Here is a 21,359-nt window from a genome sequence, read left to right as displayed (position 1 = left end):
ATCAGCAGCTTCTTGGGCAGTTTGAGCTTTCTGAGTTGGCACAGAAAGAACATTCTTTGTTGTGCTTTTTTGATGACGTTTTTGATGTTAGATGTCCATTTTAGGTCATGTGATATAATAGAACCTAGAAATTTGAAGGTCTCTACTGTTGATACTGTGTTGTCTAGTATTGTAAGAGTATTGATAGTATGGGAGGGTTTCTTCTAAAGTCTACCACCATTTCTACGGTTTTGAGTGTGTTCAGTTCCAGTTGTTCTGGTTACACCATGAGGCAAGTTGTACAACCTCCTGTCTGCATGTGGATTTGTCATTGTCTCGAATGAGACCAATCACTGTTGGGTCATCTGCAAACTTCAGTATTTTAACAGATACATCATTTGAGATGCAGTCATTGGTATATAGGGAGAAGAAAAGTGGAGAAAGCACACAGCCTGAGGGGGGGGGGCTGTGCTAATTGTACAGATATCAAATGTGATTCTGCCTAGCTTCACCTGCTGCTTCCTGTCCTTTAGGAAGCTTATGATCCACTCACAAGTGTGTTCAGGTACCACCAGGTAGTTTAATTTAGTTAGAAGAATGTCTGGAATGATGTTATTGAATGCTGAACTGAAGTCTACAAAGAGGACCCTTGCGTAGGTATTTGGAGATTCAAGATGTTGTAGGATATAGTGCAGAGCCATATTAACAGCATCATCTGTCGATCTATTTGCTCGGTATGCAAGCTGCATGGGATCTAACAGTGGATCCATGATGGTTTTCAGATGGGACAGCACTAGCCTTTCAAAGATTTTCATAACTATCGATGTTAGAGCAACTAGTCTGTAGTCATTCAGTTCCTGCTTCTTTGGCACTGGGATGATAGTAGAGCGCTTGAAGCAAGAAGGAACATAGCACATATCTAGTGATCTATTGAAGATTTGGGTGAAGATGGGGGCCAATTGGTCAGCACAGACTTTTAAGCAAGAAGGAGTTATCTTGTCTGGCCTTGGTGCTGTTCCTGGCTTTTGTCTGTGAAATAGATCTTCCACTTCTTTTTCTGTGATCACCAGAGGTTGTGAACCCAATGGGGCCAGTTGTAGGAGGCTTGGCTGTTGTTCAAATAGCATTCAATTAAAAACCAACCAGATGCTTTGGACAACCTAATAATCTTGAATATTCTTAACCTTGGTTAATTTCTTCGTTGTTTTGTTGTGTTTTTGGAAAATAACGGAAATTGGTTTTTTGTTTGATTTGGGTTTCATAACTTAGGTTGGATAACCTAGCCTATCTAGTTATTTACTTAACTCAATCCAGGACCAATCATAAAAGGATAGTACAACAAATATGGTAAATAAAATAAAATAAAATAAAATATTTGGTTAATTAACAGCAATCCTGGATGAACTTAGAAAACAAGTTAGTAAATAATCAGGCTGGTTAGAGACAATTTGTGAACTCAACAGTGTGAACAACTTCATAAGTACACAACTCATTATTGCCCATTATAGAGTATTAAATGCAAAGCCAATTTATCATTATGATTGGCAGTACCTTCCATCCAGGTTTGTTGCTCTCACAGCTGCAAAAACTTTTGTTTTCAAAGGTAATCCTGTATTAGGTATAATCAGCTGTTGGCTGTAGGTAGAGTCCTACAAGAACATAGTAAATGCAAATATTATAGCAATATCATAACAGAAGTCACAGTGAAATTACAGAAATGTAAAATGTAATCTTTTCTAATAGAAATAAGATAATTCATAGTTCTCTGCAAGACAAGGAACTTTTAGTGCACACCACTTTTATCAGTGGAAACCCTGGGAATTTCTCTCCTCCAAGGAAGAGGAAGTAGTGTTGAACAAAGTGTAATTTATAATTTGTTTATACAGTTTCCCTCAAAATTGCTCCCCCAATACCTTTTTATCCACTTAAAAGCAAACATAATCGCTAACCAAATGACTGTAAAGGGACTATTGAGAAAAATACTAAAAGAAGACTAGACTGATTTTCTATTTCTTTCTTTAAACAGTGGTTCTGTAGGCATTTTTGAGAGGAAAAGTTGTAGCTCAGATTGGTAGGTCCATGTTTGCAATAAAAATTTAATCTGGCCCTAATGTAAAACACAAATCCATGATGATTTTCTCATTTGTTGCAATCATTTTAAAATAAATGGAACTTCTACAAACAAATAGCTTTTAGTTTTCACTGATTATGTATTGGGCACCACATAAAACTGGAACAGTGCATTGACATAATTCAATATGACCAAATGCACTTGCATGAATGCACTTAATGTGGTACTTTATAGGGACCATATGTCAGAATTTTTAAAGATAAGATCTTCAGAAAATTTTGTGGTACGTACAAATGGTATCAGACAGTATGCAAAGGAACTAAATCAAATATTAATCAAGCTATGTGAATGGTTAAAAAGTGTCACATTGAATCTATATATCAAACTATAAAATACATTAACATACAAATAATCTGTCTCTTCAGTTTAGCAATTTTTTTTAATTATCTAGAGTTTTACTTAATATCAAAAAGATATTGAGACAGTAAGAACAGTTTTACTTTTATAATCTCTGCTTTTTTCTAACACTATAGACAAACCAATTTCTTTGAAACTATTGTACTAAAACTCATAGACATTCAAGACAAAGCAAATTTAGTTTTTTACATCTTATCAACTACATATTTAATACTTGGATTTGATAATTTGAAATGCTATACTAGAAACTAAACTGAATTCTAGATGTTTAATTGAAATTTGAAATAGATTGGGTAGTATATCATTTTTTAGAAAACAAATAAATAAGCAAATAAATTACACTTATAATGCATCTTTATACTTGACTTTATACAAAACAAAGGCATATTGAATTTAATAAGATATTTTCAGTTAAGTGTACATAAACTATAACTTGGTATATATTCCCAAATACATAGTTCTGTTATATCAATCTATGCAAATTTTGCAAAACATCTCTTTGATCTTTATTTTGATATAATAATTTATAGGAATCCTTAATTAGTAGATTTGAAGTTACCACATTCTGATTCAAATAAAAGATGGCTTAATTAGATAATCTTTCTAGAATTCCTTTGTATATATGAACATAGAACAAATACTTAAATCAATTGCTTGATTTACACTTTGAGAGGTCTTCTCATATTTATCCTATCACAGAATTTTAAACAAATGTAGAGAACTGTGAATTAATTTCTTTTGCAAGGATATCTTGCTTTAATTATAGGCATTAAAATTCTTTTGTAAAAGTTATGTTTATCCTTCTAGATACTAACTTGAGTTACTAGCTGCAATAATGGATTTTAGAATTATTTTGCCTCAATTTAACAATATCTGACCCCACTTAAACTCTGTATTAGACAGTGTTTCAGCAGGATCACTGAATATGTCGACATACTATATATGGAAAATTCTGGGACACAGATATAATTTTGACCATGAAATGCTTATATTATAGCAACATCACTGATAAAAATAACATCAAAATCTGTATTTGGGAGTAAACTGAGGTTTTCATACAGATACATTATTCAGGACAGCTCAGTTTGGAAATAATATTTTTACAATATTTGCAGAATTAAAAAAATAATTTGATATAGATATTATCTCTTAGTTGTCCATCTTTAAAAAATGTTATTCTGTATACTTGATCCAGATGCTTTTTGTTTGTTTGTTTGTTTTGGTTTTGAAGTTCCATAATAGTTAGAAATTTTGGAGTAAAAAACTGTAACTCTACATTTAGTTATATGTTCTTTACTATTTACAAAGCTCTGAAAAATTATGTCTTCATAAAAAACACTTTGGAAAATGCTAATGTGAAATTAGTTTTCTATTTTTCTTAAAATAAGGTTTGATTATGTAGTTGCTTTATATAATTTTAATGGGAATTGATTACAATTTGTTCTATTTTTACACTGTGGATAAAACCAGTAAGCTTATTAATATATCTTTGGACCAACCATTGCTTCTTACAGAGATATTTTTGACAATATTCTGAATATTAGGTACCTATCAAAATTAAAAACAGTGGATTTTTAGGATTAGGTTTTGGGTTTGCTCCTGCAATAAAGGAAGGAAAGATGTCTGCTTGGCTTGCCATAATGGATTGCTAAAAGCCAATAGTTGTTACAAAGTTTTCTCCCACCAAAGGGATAAAAGAAGGGGAATATGATAAAAAAAATATGGTTATAACATAATTTACCAGAGGGTCATCAGTTTTTATTTTCTTCCTTGTTAAGTATTACTGAGATGATAAACATTATAATTTTATTATTTCATGAACTCTGTTTCATGAGGGTATATTTTAGTTGAATTCGTTAAAAAATCCTAAAAATAAAAATGCGTATAGATAATACAAGGCTAACAAAATCAGTCGATGCCAAGTTTTAATATCCAATTAAATGGTGAAAACATCTGTTAAAAATCTGGAGTTCCTGCTTTAAATGAAATCCCTTTTCGCTTAGTGGGGCATCAAAACCAGGTAACTTTTTTTATTATTTTATTTTACAACCAGAAAATTGCAAGGTTATATATGAATGCTGTGCTGATAAAAATAAATGTATCTACACAAGGAAGAGTAGCAGCCTGCAGAACACTTAAATTATCACTTGGATTGAATTGCTTATAAATTTACTAAGCCATATTTTTATGACATTGATATAAAAGATATAGATCAAATTATATTTTAAGTCATGTGCTTTCCCAAAGCAGCTTGTTCCTCTGAATTCTGACATGAATTCAAATTGCTGACTTTTTTTGTTTCTCTAGATTTTCATGACTGATGCCAGTTCTTTTTAGCCCCAGAGGCATTACTATTATCTCCTTGTAATGATGTCTCTTCCAGCTCTGTTTTATTTCCTATGTTCCCTTTTATATTGTTTGATTAAATTGTCACGACTGAAACTGTCAAAGTATGTTTACATTTATTAGTATTTGCATTTATTAAGTGATACTGTGGTCAAAAAAAAGTAGGGATAATGAAGTGAATATCAATAGCTTTATTAATCTGAGAATGCACACTTCCTTAGTAGTATTTAAGTCACTCAGAGGCAATTGTGGATAATTGTACCTTAATTCATTAAGCAATCACAGCACAGCACTAGAGTATATTACATTTTAATATATGAAAATTAGTATCCTTCATATTCATGATTAATTATGCTCCTCACAGAATAATATCTTGACCCCAACACAACCATTTCTTAAAAGCATACCTTGTTCACCAAGTAATCCTAATAAATCCAATAGTAGATTTATACATATGTATAAATTCATTAGGAACACCAACACCACAAAACGAATTAATCCAATGCTGCAACCTCTACTTAAGCAGAATGTGAATTTTGTTTTGCAAATATCATCCGCAAATTGAATGTCAAGTATCAACTTTGACAAATTTCAGATACTTTTAACATACTACCAGCATTTATTTCCTTTAGGAAAAGAAAGAGAAGCTATCTTCCCAAACCTGGATCTTCACTCCTAATCTTTCAATGTGAAACAAAGCAGATCTGCAAGAAACTGTAACTACAATTTTGCAGTGCAGTGCACTGTATAATGCAATTTAACAATCTTTACTTTCCTTACACATGTTTCATTCCAGTATGTGAAAGTTGGCAATATAATATATCAATTGTAAATCCACACCCTGGATTTACACCCAATAAAAAACGAACTTTTGAAACTAACACCTAAAGTCACATTGCCCAATCAGCTCTCGGTCCATCCGATCTGGTGCCTCCAAACTCCACCTCCAACCACCTGCAGTCACACCCTCAGTTTCCACAGCAAAGAATGTTAACTACAACATCCCCCCTTATCTCTACAACCCCACTTCCTGCTCCAGACTGTGGTGAGCCTGAAGCAGTGTTAAACCCCTAAATAGAATGCCTAGAAAAAGCAAAAAATTAAGAAATGGCTAATCTATAACATGGCTACACCTACGCCAGCTTCAGGGTCGACAAGTAGTGTGTATAGCTTAATAGTGCTATTATTGTTTTCATACATGGAAGTGAGTGGATGTGTTAATTTTTAGTTATTCAGGTAAGAAAACATGGTTCTCTAATGTTTGGAGTGTGAGTCAGCTACAAAAATAAACATACATGGCACTCACCAATTACATACTGTAAAACAATTCTGTTAAATTCCTTGTTTTTAAGGGGAAAATGATTATAGTTAGAACAATATCAAACAGACGTTACCATCTTAGAGATTAACAGTTCATCTGTTCTACAAGGAGTAGAGAAAAAATCCAAGATGAATAATTTGCACACCTCTTTGAATCAGAAAACTATTCACCAAAATGCTTTATTATAAGAAGCAAAACTTGTTACACATTATTGGGGGAGAGCAACCTGCTATGGGGAAAGGTACACTTTCTTGTCCATAGGGTTTTATTTATTTTATTTGTATATTAGATATATCTCACCTTTATTACATTTATAAATAACTCAAGGTAGTAAATATACATAATACTGTTTTCTCCTCCTGTTTTCTCCATCACAAAAGTTGAGTTGGGTTGAGAGAGAGTGACTGGTCCAAAGTCACCCAGGCTAGAACTCATAAGCTCCTGATTTCTAGAACAACTCTTAACTACTATATCAAATTGGTCTCATTTACAAGGTAAGTGTATAAAACTTACTTGCAAAAGCATTTTGAACAAACCAAAAATCAATACTATTGGAAAAATAGTACTGGCTACTATTAGTACTAAAGGCAGATTAGCATCTGTTTTAAAGAAACTTATTTCAATCCTTTCAACACAATATATTTTCCTCAAAGTTTTAAGAAATTTGCTCCTTTGTCTCTGATTATGTACATATACTATTTTAAGAATGGAAGTAATAGTTTTAATCTGTAGAACTACATATTACTAGAAAGCAAAACAAGACATTTGTTTAACTACAGTTACTATTATTCTGCTACGATATTGTAGCTCATTCATTACACTCCAAATCTAAAGCACAGACTTTTAAATCAACTGCATGAATTATACTCTAGGTCCATGATGAGATGAATAATAATCTTGGAAATGTAATTGTAATTTAGTAAAATACCAGCTGAGAGATGAAAAGATGATTTTTTAAAACTATATATTTGAATGGATAAAGAAAAATTCTAATCAACACAAAATATGATTTGGAAGATTAGCATTGGCCTTATAAATAAAAAATCAGTTAAATTCTTCACATTTCCCACTCAATGACCCTATTTATTCAATACAAAATTTTTCAATTACATATATTCAAATTTAATTATTATGCTAATAAATAGAAAGTATAATCTGCCATCAAGAATAATGTAAAATATTAGCTATCAATGCCGTCACAAAAACTACGAAGAGAATAGAATTAACATTGATTTATATTAGGGCTAAATGTTTTTTGAAAGATCTAAAGATGATGAAGTACAAGTCCCAGAATCCCTCACTACTGAGAGTTAAAGTGTGTGTGTGTGTATCAGTGGTGGGATTCAAATTTTTTTACTACCAGTTCTGTGGGCGTGGCTTGGTGGGCGTGGCTGGGGAAGGAGACTGTAAAATCTCCAGTCAGAAGTGAGATTTGCTGGTTTTCCAAACTACTCAACATTTCTGCTACCGGTTCTCCACAACTGGTCAGCATGGCTAGGATGTCAGTGAAAGTGTCTTCTTTTACAATGGAAGTATGATTAGTGAAGCAGTTTGTGGAACCCATATGGAACCTATATCCAGGCTGAATAACTGAATTAGTTGAACTACTGTTGCCCTGTGCCAATCTTAGTGCTGATTAATCAGAATGCTTCTAAACTGGAAAAAAATATCGTTATCATTATTGTTGTTGTTGTTGTTCATCATTATCACCATCATTAACCCAGATTATAATCCTTACATATGTTTTCAATATGTTTCATTCTATCCATGTCACTGTTTTTTCATCTGTTTTCAATATGTTTCATTCTATCCATGTCACTGTTTTTTCATCTTGTTTTTTTTTTTAATTAAAATTTGAACAGAACATAAGGGACACAATACAATGATTCCATATTATAATTATAATTAAAAACAATAATAATAATCATCATTTTGTTTATTCACCCACAAAATATTTGGGTCAAGAATGCATAGCCCAAAGTTTATTTCCTACACCTTTCTATCTTTTGGCAAGCATTAATAGAAAGAGGATAGGAAAATGACACAGCATACGTGATGATGTTATTATGTGTGGAAACATTGAGTCATGCCAGTTTTTTATTTTAAACATCTATCCAGAAATTGTTTTAACAATAATTAAGATTAATGAAAAAAAATACACAAATTCAAACCCTAGTACAAACTTCTCATGTCTACTTACAAGTATCTACTCCTTATAGAACAATCAATTTAAAAATGTACTTTTCCTGTTGATTTCAGTGGAATCTACTCTGGAACTGAAATTAAAAAAAGAATCCACTGAAGATGCAAAGAAAGCTAGATCACAAAAAAAGTATAAACACAAAGCCCAGAATTGGAAAAAAAAACATGCTAAACAAGTTAGAACTTAGAATAAGCTGACAATAGCAGATACTAAGAACTGAATAAGGGCTTCCTTATACTGTATATGTTTAGAATAAAAGGAAATAACTAGTAAATAGGGACTGAGTGAAGAATGTAAAATGCTGAGGAGCAATAAAGGATCAGGAGAGCAATCAATTTATCTCTTGTTTTTATATAATTTTCTTTGTGAAGAATGTATGTGTTAAACAGTGAACTTGTGAAGAGCAAAATGCATGCCTTTGAAAACTGAGCCAGGTAGACATGGACATAGAATGTCTTTATATCTTGAATGAATTTCATCTGAGGACACTCCAATTGCATTCCAGAGCACAGAAAAAATTAGAATTTCCAAATGTATTTTAAAGAAATTGCAGAGAATGGAGAAATAGATCATAAAGTGGTAAATCTATAAGCATTTCGAAAACAAGGTGGCAATCATCAATGTGGTAACAATGTGCAATTGTTTAACTTTTATTTCCAGACTGACTTTCTCTCCATCTTTTCATATAACAATTTTCCTTCATAAAGTGTAGTAATAAAATATTTTCACTTTACTGAGCATTTGACAAAGTGTGTCATGGCATCCTGATTAGCAAACTAATTAAATGTAGATTGGATGGCATGATTTTGGATACATACTTGGCTTGAAAATCACAATCAAAGAGTTTAATATTAAATTGGATCAAGTTCAATGCCAGAAAGTACAATCTTAGGCTCTGTACTGGTCCATAATTTTATTAATAACTGGGTTAAAATTATGGAGAAAATGTTTATCAAATTTTCAGGTCTTTCAAATTTTGATGGCATAGCTAATATACAAGATGACAGAAATAAAACTCAAAATAATCTTGCTTGATGTATGTTTGAGATATTATTCTACACAGAATGAAATTTATTGGACAGATCCAAAGCTGATCACTTATCAGATAAATCTCAGGTATTCCAGTATAGGATAACCCCTTGGTTGGTAGCAGTTTGTGCAAAAGGCCATGGGATATTCATTGGCAACTGAGTATGAGCAGTGTGACACATAGCTATCAAAGAGACAGAAGCAATTTTATCAAGTTTCATTTTCAAATTATGTTGATGGATGAGTTTCATTTTATTCTAATTTGATCAAAGTAAAATTCTAACAACTATATTAATTTAAAGGATTAGTTTCATTTAAAAAGGTCAAAAAGGAATGATTAAACTCTAGAAACTAAATGTATGGGAGGAAAAGCTTAAAAGGCGATTCGGCCAGTTTTACTTTGGAAAAAGAAGAGACGATGAAAACCTACCCTCTAATTTTTTACTTGAAGTAATAGTGTACCAAAAATGGCTCTGCAGAATCCAGAGCCAAGAATCAAACAGAAAGATGAGTCATTGAACAGGTCAGTTCTAGGAATTCTTCTCTAGAGCTAGAAAGGAGGCAGGATTGGCCAAAAGACTTCCACATAGAGGTTTCCCATGAGGACATCATAAGACACTGGTTTTAGAGCTTGGCAAACTGAGAGAAAGTCATCTTGTCTAGGTCAAGGTTTGGCATCTTCAAATGTACACTGGGTTTTCATACTTCCTCTCTTAACTACCTTAGGAAATTGCTTGTAAATGGCTTTCGGATGTTAAGGACTTTCAGAAGGTTTCATTAAATCAGATACGTTTCCTTTTATCCCTGATGAAAGAAGTTTAATGCAAGTTTAAAGACTTTTAAAAATGAATAAATACAAAAAGATGTCTAGAACATTTGTTTAACAGAACAAAAATATTTATTTGTTTCTACTTACATTGTAAAGGAGCAAATTCAATGTGCTTATAAATGTACCATTGTTCTCTCTTACAGAAATTGCAGCTGATGACCTATGAATAGATTAGAAAGCAAAACTATTTAATATGTCATTTATTCAATGCTCTTTCTTATTAAAACAAGAGAAATAAGCTAATTTTATTTATTTATCAAAATTTGCAGCTGCTTATCTTTCTCACAGAAGGAACAATAAATTCATGAATCAAATAATTAGGAAATAAACACAAAATAGTCATTCAGTAATTTATAGGGTAGCATTTATTTCTGAGCCATATATTAAAATTTTGTTGAGTGAAAACTAATCAAATCTGAAGTAAATCAGTTCAATAACTGTTTTGTGTATTTATGTGCAGTGAACCATCTAAATATCTTCTAAATATCTGTGATTAATAAATATTTTGGAAGCAAATTTTATTGTGAAACAACAGACTAGTTCAAATCAAAGGGTAAACTAAATCCTGGGAATCACATTCTTTTAATACTGTTTTTCTTCGTGTCTTCCTTCTTTTTTTGTTTCTCTAGATTTTCATGACTGATGACAATTTTATGTATAGAAAGGGAAAGGGCCAACATTCATACAACTGTCTTGTGCTGAGAATGTAATATGCTTACAGAACACAACCAATTCCACTTTTCTAAAACCTGAACAGTTTCATAATAAAAATGGAGCAATCACAGTAACTTTTGATTATAAAACAGTAGTTATTTCTTTAAAAACCAATCTAATATTCATACTTACGAAGCAAGTTGTGTATTGTTGACTAGATATTCCAAAGGATAGCTACAGCTAAATTTATACAGAAGTCCTGGTAAATAGCTGATGATTGTTGGTGGATCTGGGGTATCTATATAACCTGAAATATTACCTATTTGGACTGTGGATGCATTGCCGTATACATTGATACCTGGAACTGAGGTTACCTATTAAGGATAAAGCAAGAAAATTGAAATTACAGAGAGGTAAAGCTTATAGTAGAGAAGAATCTATCAAATTTTGTGATCTGCTGTCATTGGGGCGGGGGAGTTGGGAGGTTATTTTTTTATTTTTTCCAGATTTTGTTCTATTGTACTTTATTAATTTATTTGAATCTTTTTATTAGTTTTTTAAATATGGTTTTACATTGTGTAAGCCTCCTCGACTCGCCATGGGAAAATAGGTGGCAATATAAATTCAATAAATAAATAAATAAATCTGATGGGATTTTAGTGCTTAAAACCATCTTTATGATTTCATTTGAATCAATGACTTAATAGTACAGTACATCTTTAATAATTTTTGGGTGACTTATCCAACCCTATTGCTTTTCTTTGCAATCATGAGGGAAAGAAATTAAGCTACAGGTAACCACCTCTGACAAACAGGCAGAATGTTATGTTTTGATACAGAATCTTGGATAAATCAAAATCTATTGATCACAAACTTTTTTGTGAAATTCCCCTTTAAAACATTGGGGCATAATTGGCCTTTTGGTAGAAGGAAGCAACATCACAAATATTTGAATAAAATAGCTGGTGATTCCTTCCTTTAATCAACAGCCCAAACGAGGCAATTGTCTTTCATTTTTATTTCTTCAGAAGTGCCTGTTGGAATTGTATTACATTCTGACATTTTTACTGTGGCTTTCAAGTTCAAAACTGACAGGAGTGCTAAGTAATCAAACTTGCAATGTTTGTATTTAGAGGATGAGGAAAAAGTGAGAATAATATGGCTTTGTTGTAAGCCATATCATTTCCAAATTCATACAATTGGTCCAACTCACAACATTTAAGAATATTTCAGGTAAGCCTAGTTGAATTAAAACCCTCTCCGTTCTGTAAGAATTATTTGTGTCTACTATCCTACTCCATCCATCCCATATCAATTGAAATAGTAGAGAGAGAGACTTTACCATTGCCAGTCAATTCTATCATAGTCATTCTTTAGCACTTTGGGTGGTTAATCTATTTCTGAAAGTACAATAGATAAGCTATGTATGTTTGGATTAATACTGAGTTTGCTGGGGGAAAAGATTATCATTATGATTTATCTGTGGCTAAACCTCCTCTTAATTTTACCAGCTTCAAGAAAAAGACAGCTCAAGCAAAGTCTATGTATACTTATTTCCTAACAACAGCTGTGTTCCACTTCTTCCTGCAGCATTTTTGGGTAAAAAAAAAAACTTTACGGAAGTCATTAATTGTCCTCACAAGAATATTTTCATTTTGAAAAACAGTTTAGAGTGATGTTAAGCCTTGCCTGGGGATGTGGAGGAAGGAGATAAGGGAAAGAAATTTCTATAAGCCCTCCTATGTAAATTAGTGGCAACCAAGTAGAACATAGGATTTACCAAAAATGCATTTTAATTTTATATAAAACACTCTGGATATTACTTTTCTATTTTTTTTTTAAATTGTAACTTCCTATAGTTAGACTTGCATTTAATCTTGAATCTCTCTCTGTACTGGTCAATGGTCAACCCAAACAGTAAGTTTTTCATCTCTTTTGTTTTCCCTGATTAACATCTAACTCTTTTTTCTTGTTGGTTGTGATCAATGAAAGCTTAACTCTGAGACATTTATCATTTTAGACTCTCTTTCCTCTTCTTTCCTAAATGAACCTTAAGGGTGGCTACTATCCAATCACGTAACTCTTCTTGCTGATGCAATACTAGTCTTCTTTTTTAGTATTCACTGTTCTTTCAATGGCATCTGTCAGAATTCTCTGGGTGAATGCAGGAATCTCTTCTCCACTAACTTCTTGTATTGGTCACTTCTGTACCATACAGCCGTGTTGTAGCACTTCCATTTTGCAGTTCTAGCAAACCACCCCACTGATTTTACATAACATGAAATTTGTTCCCCTTCCACTCCTCTTCTGGTCAGATTTAACTCCAAAGTTCTACTGCATTTCCAATTCAATTTCTCCACTCATTTCTTGTCTACATACTTATAACAATAGCAATCACTGTGAATGCCCTCTCACACTTCCAAAGGATGTTGACTAGTAGATTATTAGGCACTACTGCCACTACTAGTATATATTAGGCACAACTGATAGGACAGGGATGAATATACAGATTATTATTACATGCTGGCAAAAGCTTCACTGCAATGATCTTACACTTCATAATGAAATGGGAAGGGAGGGAGGGAGGGAGGGAGGGAGGGAGGGAGGAAGGAAGGAAGGAAGGAAGGAAGGAAGGAAGGAAGGAAGGAGAGAGTGAGAGAATATCTTCTTGGAAGAGTCTAAACATTGAATCTAAATCATAGGTCTTACTTATGTACTCCTTATTATGGAATTGAGAATATTAATTGCCCAGAAAATTTATTCCTTACTAGCAAACCAGAAGTGTATGAATCTAAATTTAATATACAAATCAAATATAAACTGTTTATTAAAATGGTATAAGTTTTTAAGGTGACAGAGCGATTAATAGATGACATTTTCCATTTCCACTCTCCAATAAGAGTTGCCTATTATTACTGTTTTGTTTCATAAATTGAAATCATGATTATATTCCATAATATTAGAACTAAGGGCACAAAGGAATAAACACTTCTTTGAAATGAAGGAGGCAATCTATCACCAATCAGAACATTATTGATCTTTAAATTAAAAGCATTCATATTTGTATGTCATGCCCTCGTTTCACACAATTTTAGGTGCCTAACAACACCTAACAGCTGTATGTAGCTTCTGAAGATTCTTGTCTTACCATTAAAGAACTTCCACAGGATTCCAAAGTGCTGAGATTGATTATGAAAATTACCACTGCTGGAAATGTGTTGTTGTTTATAAATCCCCTGCAGTGAGAGTCCCCGTGTTTCCCATTTAGTGCTAAATCAGTTTCAGAGTAACCAGAAAACAGGACAGTGCAAAAATTAATCTTCATAGTAATTGCCTGAACTCCACAGTAGACGTTGATATCTTGTTCTGCTACAATAAAAAATGGAACTATTTAGATTGTGTTAAGTTATATTTTTGAATGTTAAATTAAGGAAATAAACCTAATTTCAGATCAATTTTAAAACAGACAATATAAGAAGCAAACTAAAAATAATAGCAATAATACATAAGGAGGTCTCTTACCAATAAAATTATTCCGTAACTGAGAATACTACACTCTACATCTTAATAACATAACGTTAATGTGATTTATCTTCATGTACTTCCTTGAATGATGGGAATGTTTCCCCGGAAATAAGACCCTGTATTATAATTTTTTGCCACCCCAAAATTGCACCAGGTCTTATTTTCAGGGGGGGTTATCATCCACAGAATCACCTCAGTTGTGCGCATCACTGCCAGTCTCTTTTTCACTTTCAGAGCCCTCAGGAACTTCTTTGCACACCTTGACCCATTTCTTCTGCAGCCAGCAAAAGTTTCCTGAAGGCCCCTGTAGCTGATAACATAACTCCAGATCAGCTGCAGAGGTCTTCAGGAAAGCCTTGCTGGTTGCAGAAGAAATGGGTCAAGGTGTGCAAGGCCTGGCTGCAACTATCCGAAGCTAAGTAGCAGGGCAGTTCCATCCCTCCCCATTCCAATAGAAAACAAGCCCCAAATATCCCCAAAAGTTTCAGTAGCACACTATCATTTATATTTTGCAGATAATACTCCATTAGATAGCCATGCCAGATAGCAATCATTTAATGTTATCAGAGACAAATATGTAAGCAATAAATAATTAGAATAAAATACCAGATTTCTATTTTAAATAGAACCAAAACATGGGGTTTTACATACACACAAATGATCTAAAAGCAATAATTGATGAAACTGCCTTATAACATATACTCAGATGAATAAGATTCACAGTACTAGTTTATTTATTTTTTGAAAATAGCAGTTATAAAAAATTTATAATAGGTTATAATTATAATAGGTTACATTGAGAGGTTGAGATAGCAGAAAGGAGGTTGAGATAGCAGAAAGTTTTCTAATAACATTTTAGCACAATAACAAATGTATCTGTTGTTTTATAAAACATTAGATGACTTACATGAGGGAATAGAAGGGAAACTCATTAAATTTGCAGATAACACTAAGCTAGCAGGAATAGCCAACACCCCAGAAGATCAGCTCAGAATCTGAAAAAAATCTTAACAGACTTGAACAACATTTCATGTCCAACAACATGAAATGTGGAGAAAACCAAGATTTTACACTTAGGCATGAAAAACCAAAGGTACAAGTACAGATTAGGTGAAACTTGTCTCAAAAACAGTAACTGTGAGAGGACCTTGGAATCCTAGTGGATGATCACTTAAATATGAGCCAGCAGTCTGTGGCAGCAGCCAAAAGCTAGACCAATCCTTGGTGGCAGAAAGGTATAGAACCAACAGAAGTATAGAATCTAAATCATATAAAGTATTAGTGCTGTTTTATAAATATTCTTAGTAAGACCACATCTGGAATGCTGCATACAGATGTTGATACTTTGGAAAAAGTGCAGAGAAGAACAACTAGGATTATTAAAGGCCTTGAAGACTAAAACATATGAAGAACAGTTGCAGGACCTGGGTATGGTTAATCTAATCTAATCAAAATAAATTAATGCTATCAGCTTATCATACTATATATACATATCACAACTCCATATTTTATCCTTTATCATAGCTATATTTATTTAGGACATCTATTTTAATAGTTAATTGCAGATATGTATGCATACATGAATGTGTATAACCCATCTAGTGTTGGCCAGTAAACATATAAACAAGCAATTTCTATATGCTAGATTGTGTAAAATGTTTAGAATTCCAAATCTTTCAAGCTTGAAACAGTTGCTCCGTATCTTGAACAGTTTTGTGTAGCTTTTCTGGAAATGTTTGAAATATAGCCATTTAACAGAATAGTTGTAATGAAAATTTTGCAAAATCTTATTATATACTGTACATGTCTCCAGGATTTCTTTCACATATGGAGAGCAATTGGTTGGCTATAAATGGATCAGGTAGGATTTTTCTGTCACTTATCATATATTGCTAATAAATATATCTATGACATGATGCATTTTGTTTTCCTTCCCTGTTTACAGTGCATAATATAAAATTGAGTTATTTAAAAAAAAGTGATACATTATACCTATGCGAATCAGAGCTGATTTGATTCAAATGGTTTTTGGCATTATTTGATTTAAGTTCATAATTTGAGGCAGGAGGCTAAACTGGTTCAATTAAATTGTTTCAGGACTCATTCACAGCTTATATTGCAGAAGATCAAAACAGCTGTTTCTGCTTTGTTTTGATGAGATTAAAATTAAATGGGTAATAAAATCATTAGAGAATATTAACCATGGCTACTTAACTTAGCTATCTTTAGTGAATGTATCCCATAAACTGTTGTTCTTCATTTGAGAGGAAAGTTTAGAAAACAACAGCATAGCAGCCTATAAATTATCCAGCCAAGAAGTTATGTTATACTGAACTAATGCAGCAAAACTATTAACTCACTTTAAAAATTAAAATATTGTTTACAAATATACATATCTGTTTACTGGTTTCATGGGGTCCAGATAGATTGACAAGAAATTAATCTTATATCAATGGGTATCAGGCTAGAAGAATATTAGTTGTAAAAAGATGCAGTATGTAAGCAAAGACTGAGTCTTTAAGGTAGCAAAACAAGAATCTCTGATTCTCACTTCATTATTATTGTTATTGTTATCATTATACAAGGGACAAATAGAAGAAGTCTTCAAGGCCATGGAGGAACTTAATAGCTACATGATAATTGTTATCTTCCAACTAGCTACATTTTTCGGTGAAGATCACCATTATATGTTCTTAATTTACGTTTCTAGGGTCCATTAGTTATTGACATAACCATTCAACGATACATGTAGGAAACACCTTTGTTGTTCCAGTACAACAATAAGGCCATTAGTCCAGTTCTTCTTATGAAAGACAGTCCATAGAGCCCATAAAGAATACTTACAATTCTTATAATAATAAACATTACACTATTTTCCAAATGCAATAATTATCTGTTTCTATAAAAATGCAGCTTTGGATCTGTAGAATTAGAAATGTATCTATGCGTGGCTTTCGATGTCAGTTTCATTCTTTGCTATTTACTTTTTTTTGTTTTTCTTTAATCTGAAGAGTCTGCAGAGTAAACTTTGCCCTACATAGATGAACTACATATGAACTACATTTCATAGATGAAATGTATAAGCTAACTAACTTGTTTCTGGAATGTAATATAATGCAAAATAAATGAGTGCCATCAGCTTATCATACTGTACTTATATATCACAACTCCATATTTTATCCTTTATCATAGCTATATTTGTTTAGGACATCTCCTTTAATAGTTAATTGCAGGCATGTATGCATACATGAATGTGTACAGCCCATCTAGTGTTGGCCAATAAACATATAAGCAAGCAGTTACTATATTTTTATTTATTTATTTGATTTGCCAATTGTTTACAAGATAATAAGTATAAGTGAATACATAGTTGTGAATACATGAAATGGGTACATATAAGAAAAAATAAAAGAAGAATAAGAGAAACAATAGGACAGGGACGGTAGGCACGTTGGTGCGCTTATGCACGCCCCCTACAGACCTCTTAGGAAAGGGGTGAGGTCAATAGTAGACAGTCTAAGGTTAAAGTTTTTGGGGTTTGGGGAAGAAACTACAGAGTCGGGTAGAGTATTCCAGACATTGACCACTCTATTGCTGAAGTCATATTTCCTGCAATCAAGTTTGGTGCGGTTAACATTGAGTTTGTATCTATTGTGTGCTCTTGTGTTGTTATGGTTGAAGCTGAAGTATTCATTGACAGGTAGGACATTGCAATGTATGATTTTATATATACCATGCTTAAATCAGACCGAAGACGGCGTAATTCAAGGTTTTCTAGTTCTAGAATTTCAAGTCTGGTGGCATAAGGTATTCTACAGCGAGTGGAGGAGTGGAGAACTCTTCTTGTGAAATATATGCTAGATTGTGTAAAATGTTTAGATACTTTCATAATTTATTTTCCATGAATAGGTTGCATGCCATTAAAATTATCAAGTACTGCTTGATCACACATGCAAGGAAAACTGCTATTTTACATTCAGGCTCTTGTTCCTTTTTTGTCCATCAAATTCTTTTTTGCCTGCCAGTGAGTTTCATTTTCTACTGCTTTTTTTCTGTCTCATTCAGAATAAAATCCTCATGCTGTATCATGCTATTATTCCTGCTAAATGGGTTAGGATTATCAATCAATGGTTTACACTTACCTCTATGCATTTATGTACCCTTGCAATAACAAGGATATTAAACCAATCAATTTTCTTCCATAGTGAGAAAAAAATCTGAATGTGACATTTTAGCACTAGCGAAAGGGAAAAAGAGAAAAGATCCTATGTTTACCAAAATTCAAACTTTTTTCCAGGATTCGGCAGGATTCTGTTTGTTGCTTTTTCATCTTCTTCTTTTGCATTTTTCCTGGGTCTGAAATAAATCTTCTATTGTTGTTGATTTCATTGTTAAGTGTTAATAGCTCACTACAGCCTCTATAGTAAGGTTAACCGCTGCTTTGCAAAACCTGATTCAATCGTTTGTCTTGCATATAAGGGAATACTTAAGGGATGACTGGTATCACATGCAAAGTTTATTGAAACATCTCAATTACTGGTAGAGATCTATCTTTTGTATTCTATTGTAGTTTGAAACCATATGAAGGATAAATCTTGTTTCCCAGTCTTGGTGAAGAATGCAGTATTCTTTATAATCTGCCCCTTTAGCTTAAATAACTTTTAAGGGACACCTGCTTACAAAAGTGAGCCTGACCAGAGATATGAGCCTAGAAGCCAACAATTATGAATATCTGCAGAAATTGATAGGTACATAAGAATGCCAAAACAAGGATCATGAGGTCATAGTGTCTTCTTACATATGTCACAACACACATATGAAAGGGACGAAGATTGCCATTGCCCTCAGGCAGACACAGAAGATGAAAAAGCAACAAACAGAATCCTGCTGAATCCTGGAAAAAAGTTTGAACCAAAACCTGTGGAACACCATAAAGCAAGTACTGAGGGTGAAACCTTTCTCCCACAATCAACAGTAACAGGAATCAGCCCTTGAGGAAGAAGCAACATAGTGCCTATCTTACTCCCACTAAAGATCGACCAAAGGGCAACCAATATCGTTAAGTAAACTTAACAGTTTACTTTCTTGACTGAAAGATATCCAGATAATCTGCTTCTTCCTGGATTGTCTAAATCTGTTATGCAACCACCTTTTCAACAGTCTTCCCTAGGAAGGAAATTTTGGAAACTGGACAAAGGTTATTCAGTATAGATGAATCTAGCAATGGTTTTTTGAAAAGGGGGTGAATCACTACATCCCTAAAAGATGCTGAGAAAACTCCTTTTGTCAGAGAAGAATTCACCACTCTCAGCACCAAGTCATATAAAGGTGAAACTTCGTGAATGAAAACGCCAAAGTTGCTGGGAATTGCTCAGGTTTCCCCGAGGGCTTTGCAAAGGCAAAGCTTGCAGGCTGCCAAGGAGGGCGAAGGGTTCTGCCGCGGTGGGGGCGGGCTGCTTGTATCGTATCTTGTGTTGACCCGGCCCGTCTGTCAAATTTTAAAAGTCAATGCGGCCCCCGAGCCAAAAAGTTTGCCCACCCCTGCTTTAAATGGTCTCTCAGTCTGGTTCAGTAGGAAGCACAATCATGGGAAAGACTGCTGACCTGACAGTTGTGTAGAAAACCATCACTGACATCCTCCATAAGGAGGAAAGCCTCAAAGGTAATTGCAAATGAAGTTGGATGTTCCAAAGTGCTGTATCAAAGCACATTAATAGAAAGTTATGTGGAAGGGAAAAGTGTGGAAGAAAAAGGTGTACAAGCAGCAGGGATGACCACAGCCTGGAGAGGATTGTCAGGAAAAGGCCATTCAAAAGTGTTGGGGATTTTCACAAGGAGTGGACTGAGGCTGGAGTCAGTGCATCAAGTGCCACCACACACAGACGGATCCTGGACATGGGCTTCAAATGTTGTATTCCTCTTGTCAAGCCGCTCCTGAACAACAAACAACGTCAGAAGTTCCTTACCTGAGCTAAAGAAAAACAGAACTGATCTGTTGTTCAGTGGTCCAAAGTCCTCTTTTCTGATGAGAGCAACTTTTGCATCTCATTTGGAAACCAAGGACCCAGAGTCTGGAGGAAGAATGGAGGGCACACACTGCAAAATGCTTGAAGTCCAGTGTGAAGTTTCCAGTCTGTGTTGATTTGGGGAGCCATATCATCTGCTGGTGTTGGTCCACTGTGCTTCATTAAGTCCAGGGTCAATGCAGCCACCTACCAGGAGATTTTGGAGCACTTCATGCTTCCTTCCGCAGATGAGCTTTATGGGAATGCTGACTTCATTTTCCAGCAGGACTTGGCACCTGCCCACACTGCCAAAAGCACCAAAACCTGGTTCAGTGACCGTGGGATTACTGTGCTTGATTGGCCAGCAAACTCACCTGACCTGTACCCCATAGAGAATCTATGAGGCATTGCCAAGAGAAAGATGAGAGACATGAGACTGAACAATGCAGAAGAGCTGAAGGCCGCTATTGAAGCATCCTGGTCTTCCATAACACCTCAGCAGTGCCACAGGCTAATAGCTTCCATGCCACGCCACATTAAGGCAGTAATTGCTGCAAAAAGGGCCCAAACCAAGTACTGAGCACAGATGCATGCTTATACTTTTCAGAGGTCCAATATTGTTCCATGTACCATCCTTGCTTTATTGACTGCATGTAATATGCTAATTTTCTGAGATTGTGGATTTGGGGTTTTCATGAGCTGTAAGCCATAATCATCACAATTATGACAAATCATGGCTTGAACTATCTTGCTTTGCATTTAATGAGTCTATCTCATATATTAGTTTCACCTTTTAAGTTGCATTACTGAAATAAATGAACTTTTGCACAATATTCTAATTTTTTGAGTTTCACCTGTATAACCTCCCTGGAGGCTTTGGCCTTAGCCACCCAAATTTCTCTGATTTTTAAAATTCTGCCAACACAGAAGGGCTGAAGATTATGAAAAAGACACTTGTGCTTGCTCAGCAATACATGTTT

The 21,359-nt window shown here is 33.9% G+C and overlaps 1 protein-coding gene across 1 annotated transcript in view; it reads right to left on the bottom strand.

The window, feature by feature from the left end:
• The window catches only part of ZPLD1 (zona pellucida like domain containing 1), a 41,972-nt gene that overhangs the window by 8,757 nt on the left and 11,856 nt on the right, over positions 1 to 21,359 (bottom strand). Inside the window, exons 2-5 of the mRNA XM_087967679.1 lie at positions 13,998 to 14,218; positions 11,042 to 11,223; positions 10,283 to 10,355; positions 1,531 to 1,628 (exon numbers count right to left, since the gene is read on the bottom strand). Of these exons, the coding sequence (XP_087823805.1) occupies positions 1,531 to 1,628; positions 10,283 to 10,355; positions 11,042 to 11,223; positions 13,998 to 14,218 (574 nt within the window). The remainder of the gene's footprint in view (positions 1 to 1,530; positions 1,629 to 10,282; positions 10,356 to 11,041; positions 11,224 to 13,997; positions 14,219 to 21,359) is intronic.

The sequence above is a fragment of the Notechis scutatus genome, chromosome 5 (assembly GCF_049901735.1).
Source record: "Notechis scutatus isolate UNSWTSFEM ecotype Mainland chromosome 5, rNotScu1.2, whole genome shotgun sequence".
Classification (NCBI taxonomy): Eukaryota; Metazoa; Chordata; class Lepidosauria; order Squamata; family Elapidae; genus Notechis; species Notechis scutatus.
Note: the sequence above shows the minus strand (reverse complement) of the source record. Positions and strands in the feature narration are given on the sequence as shown.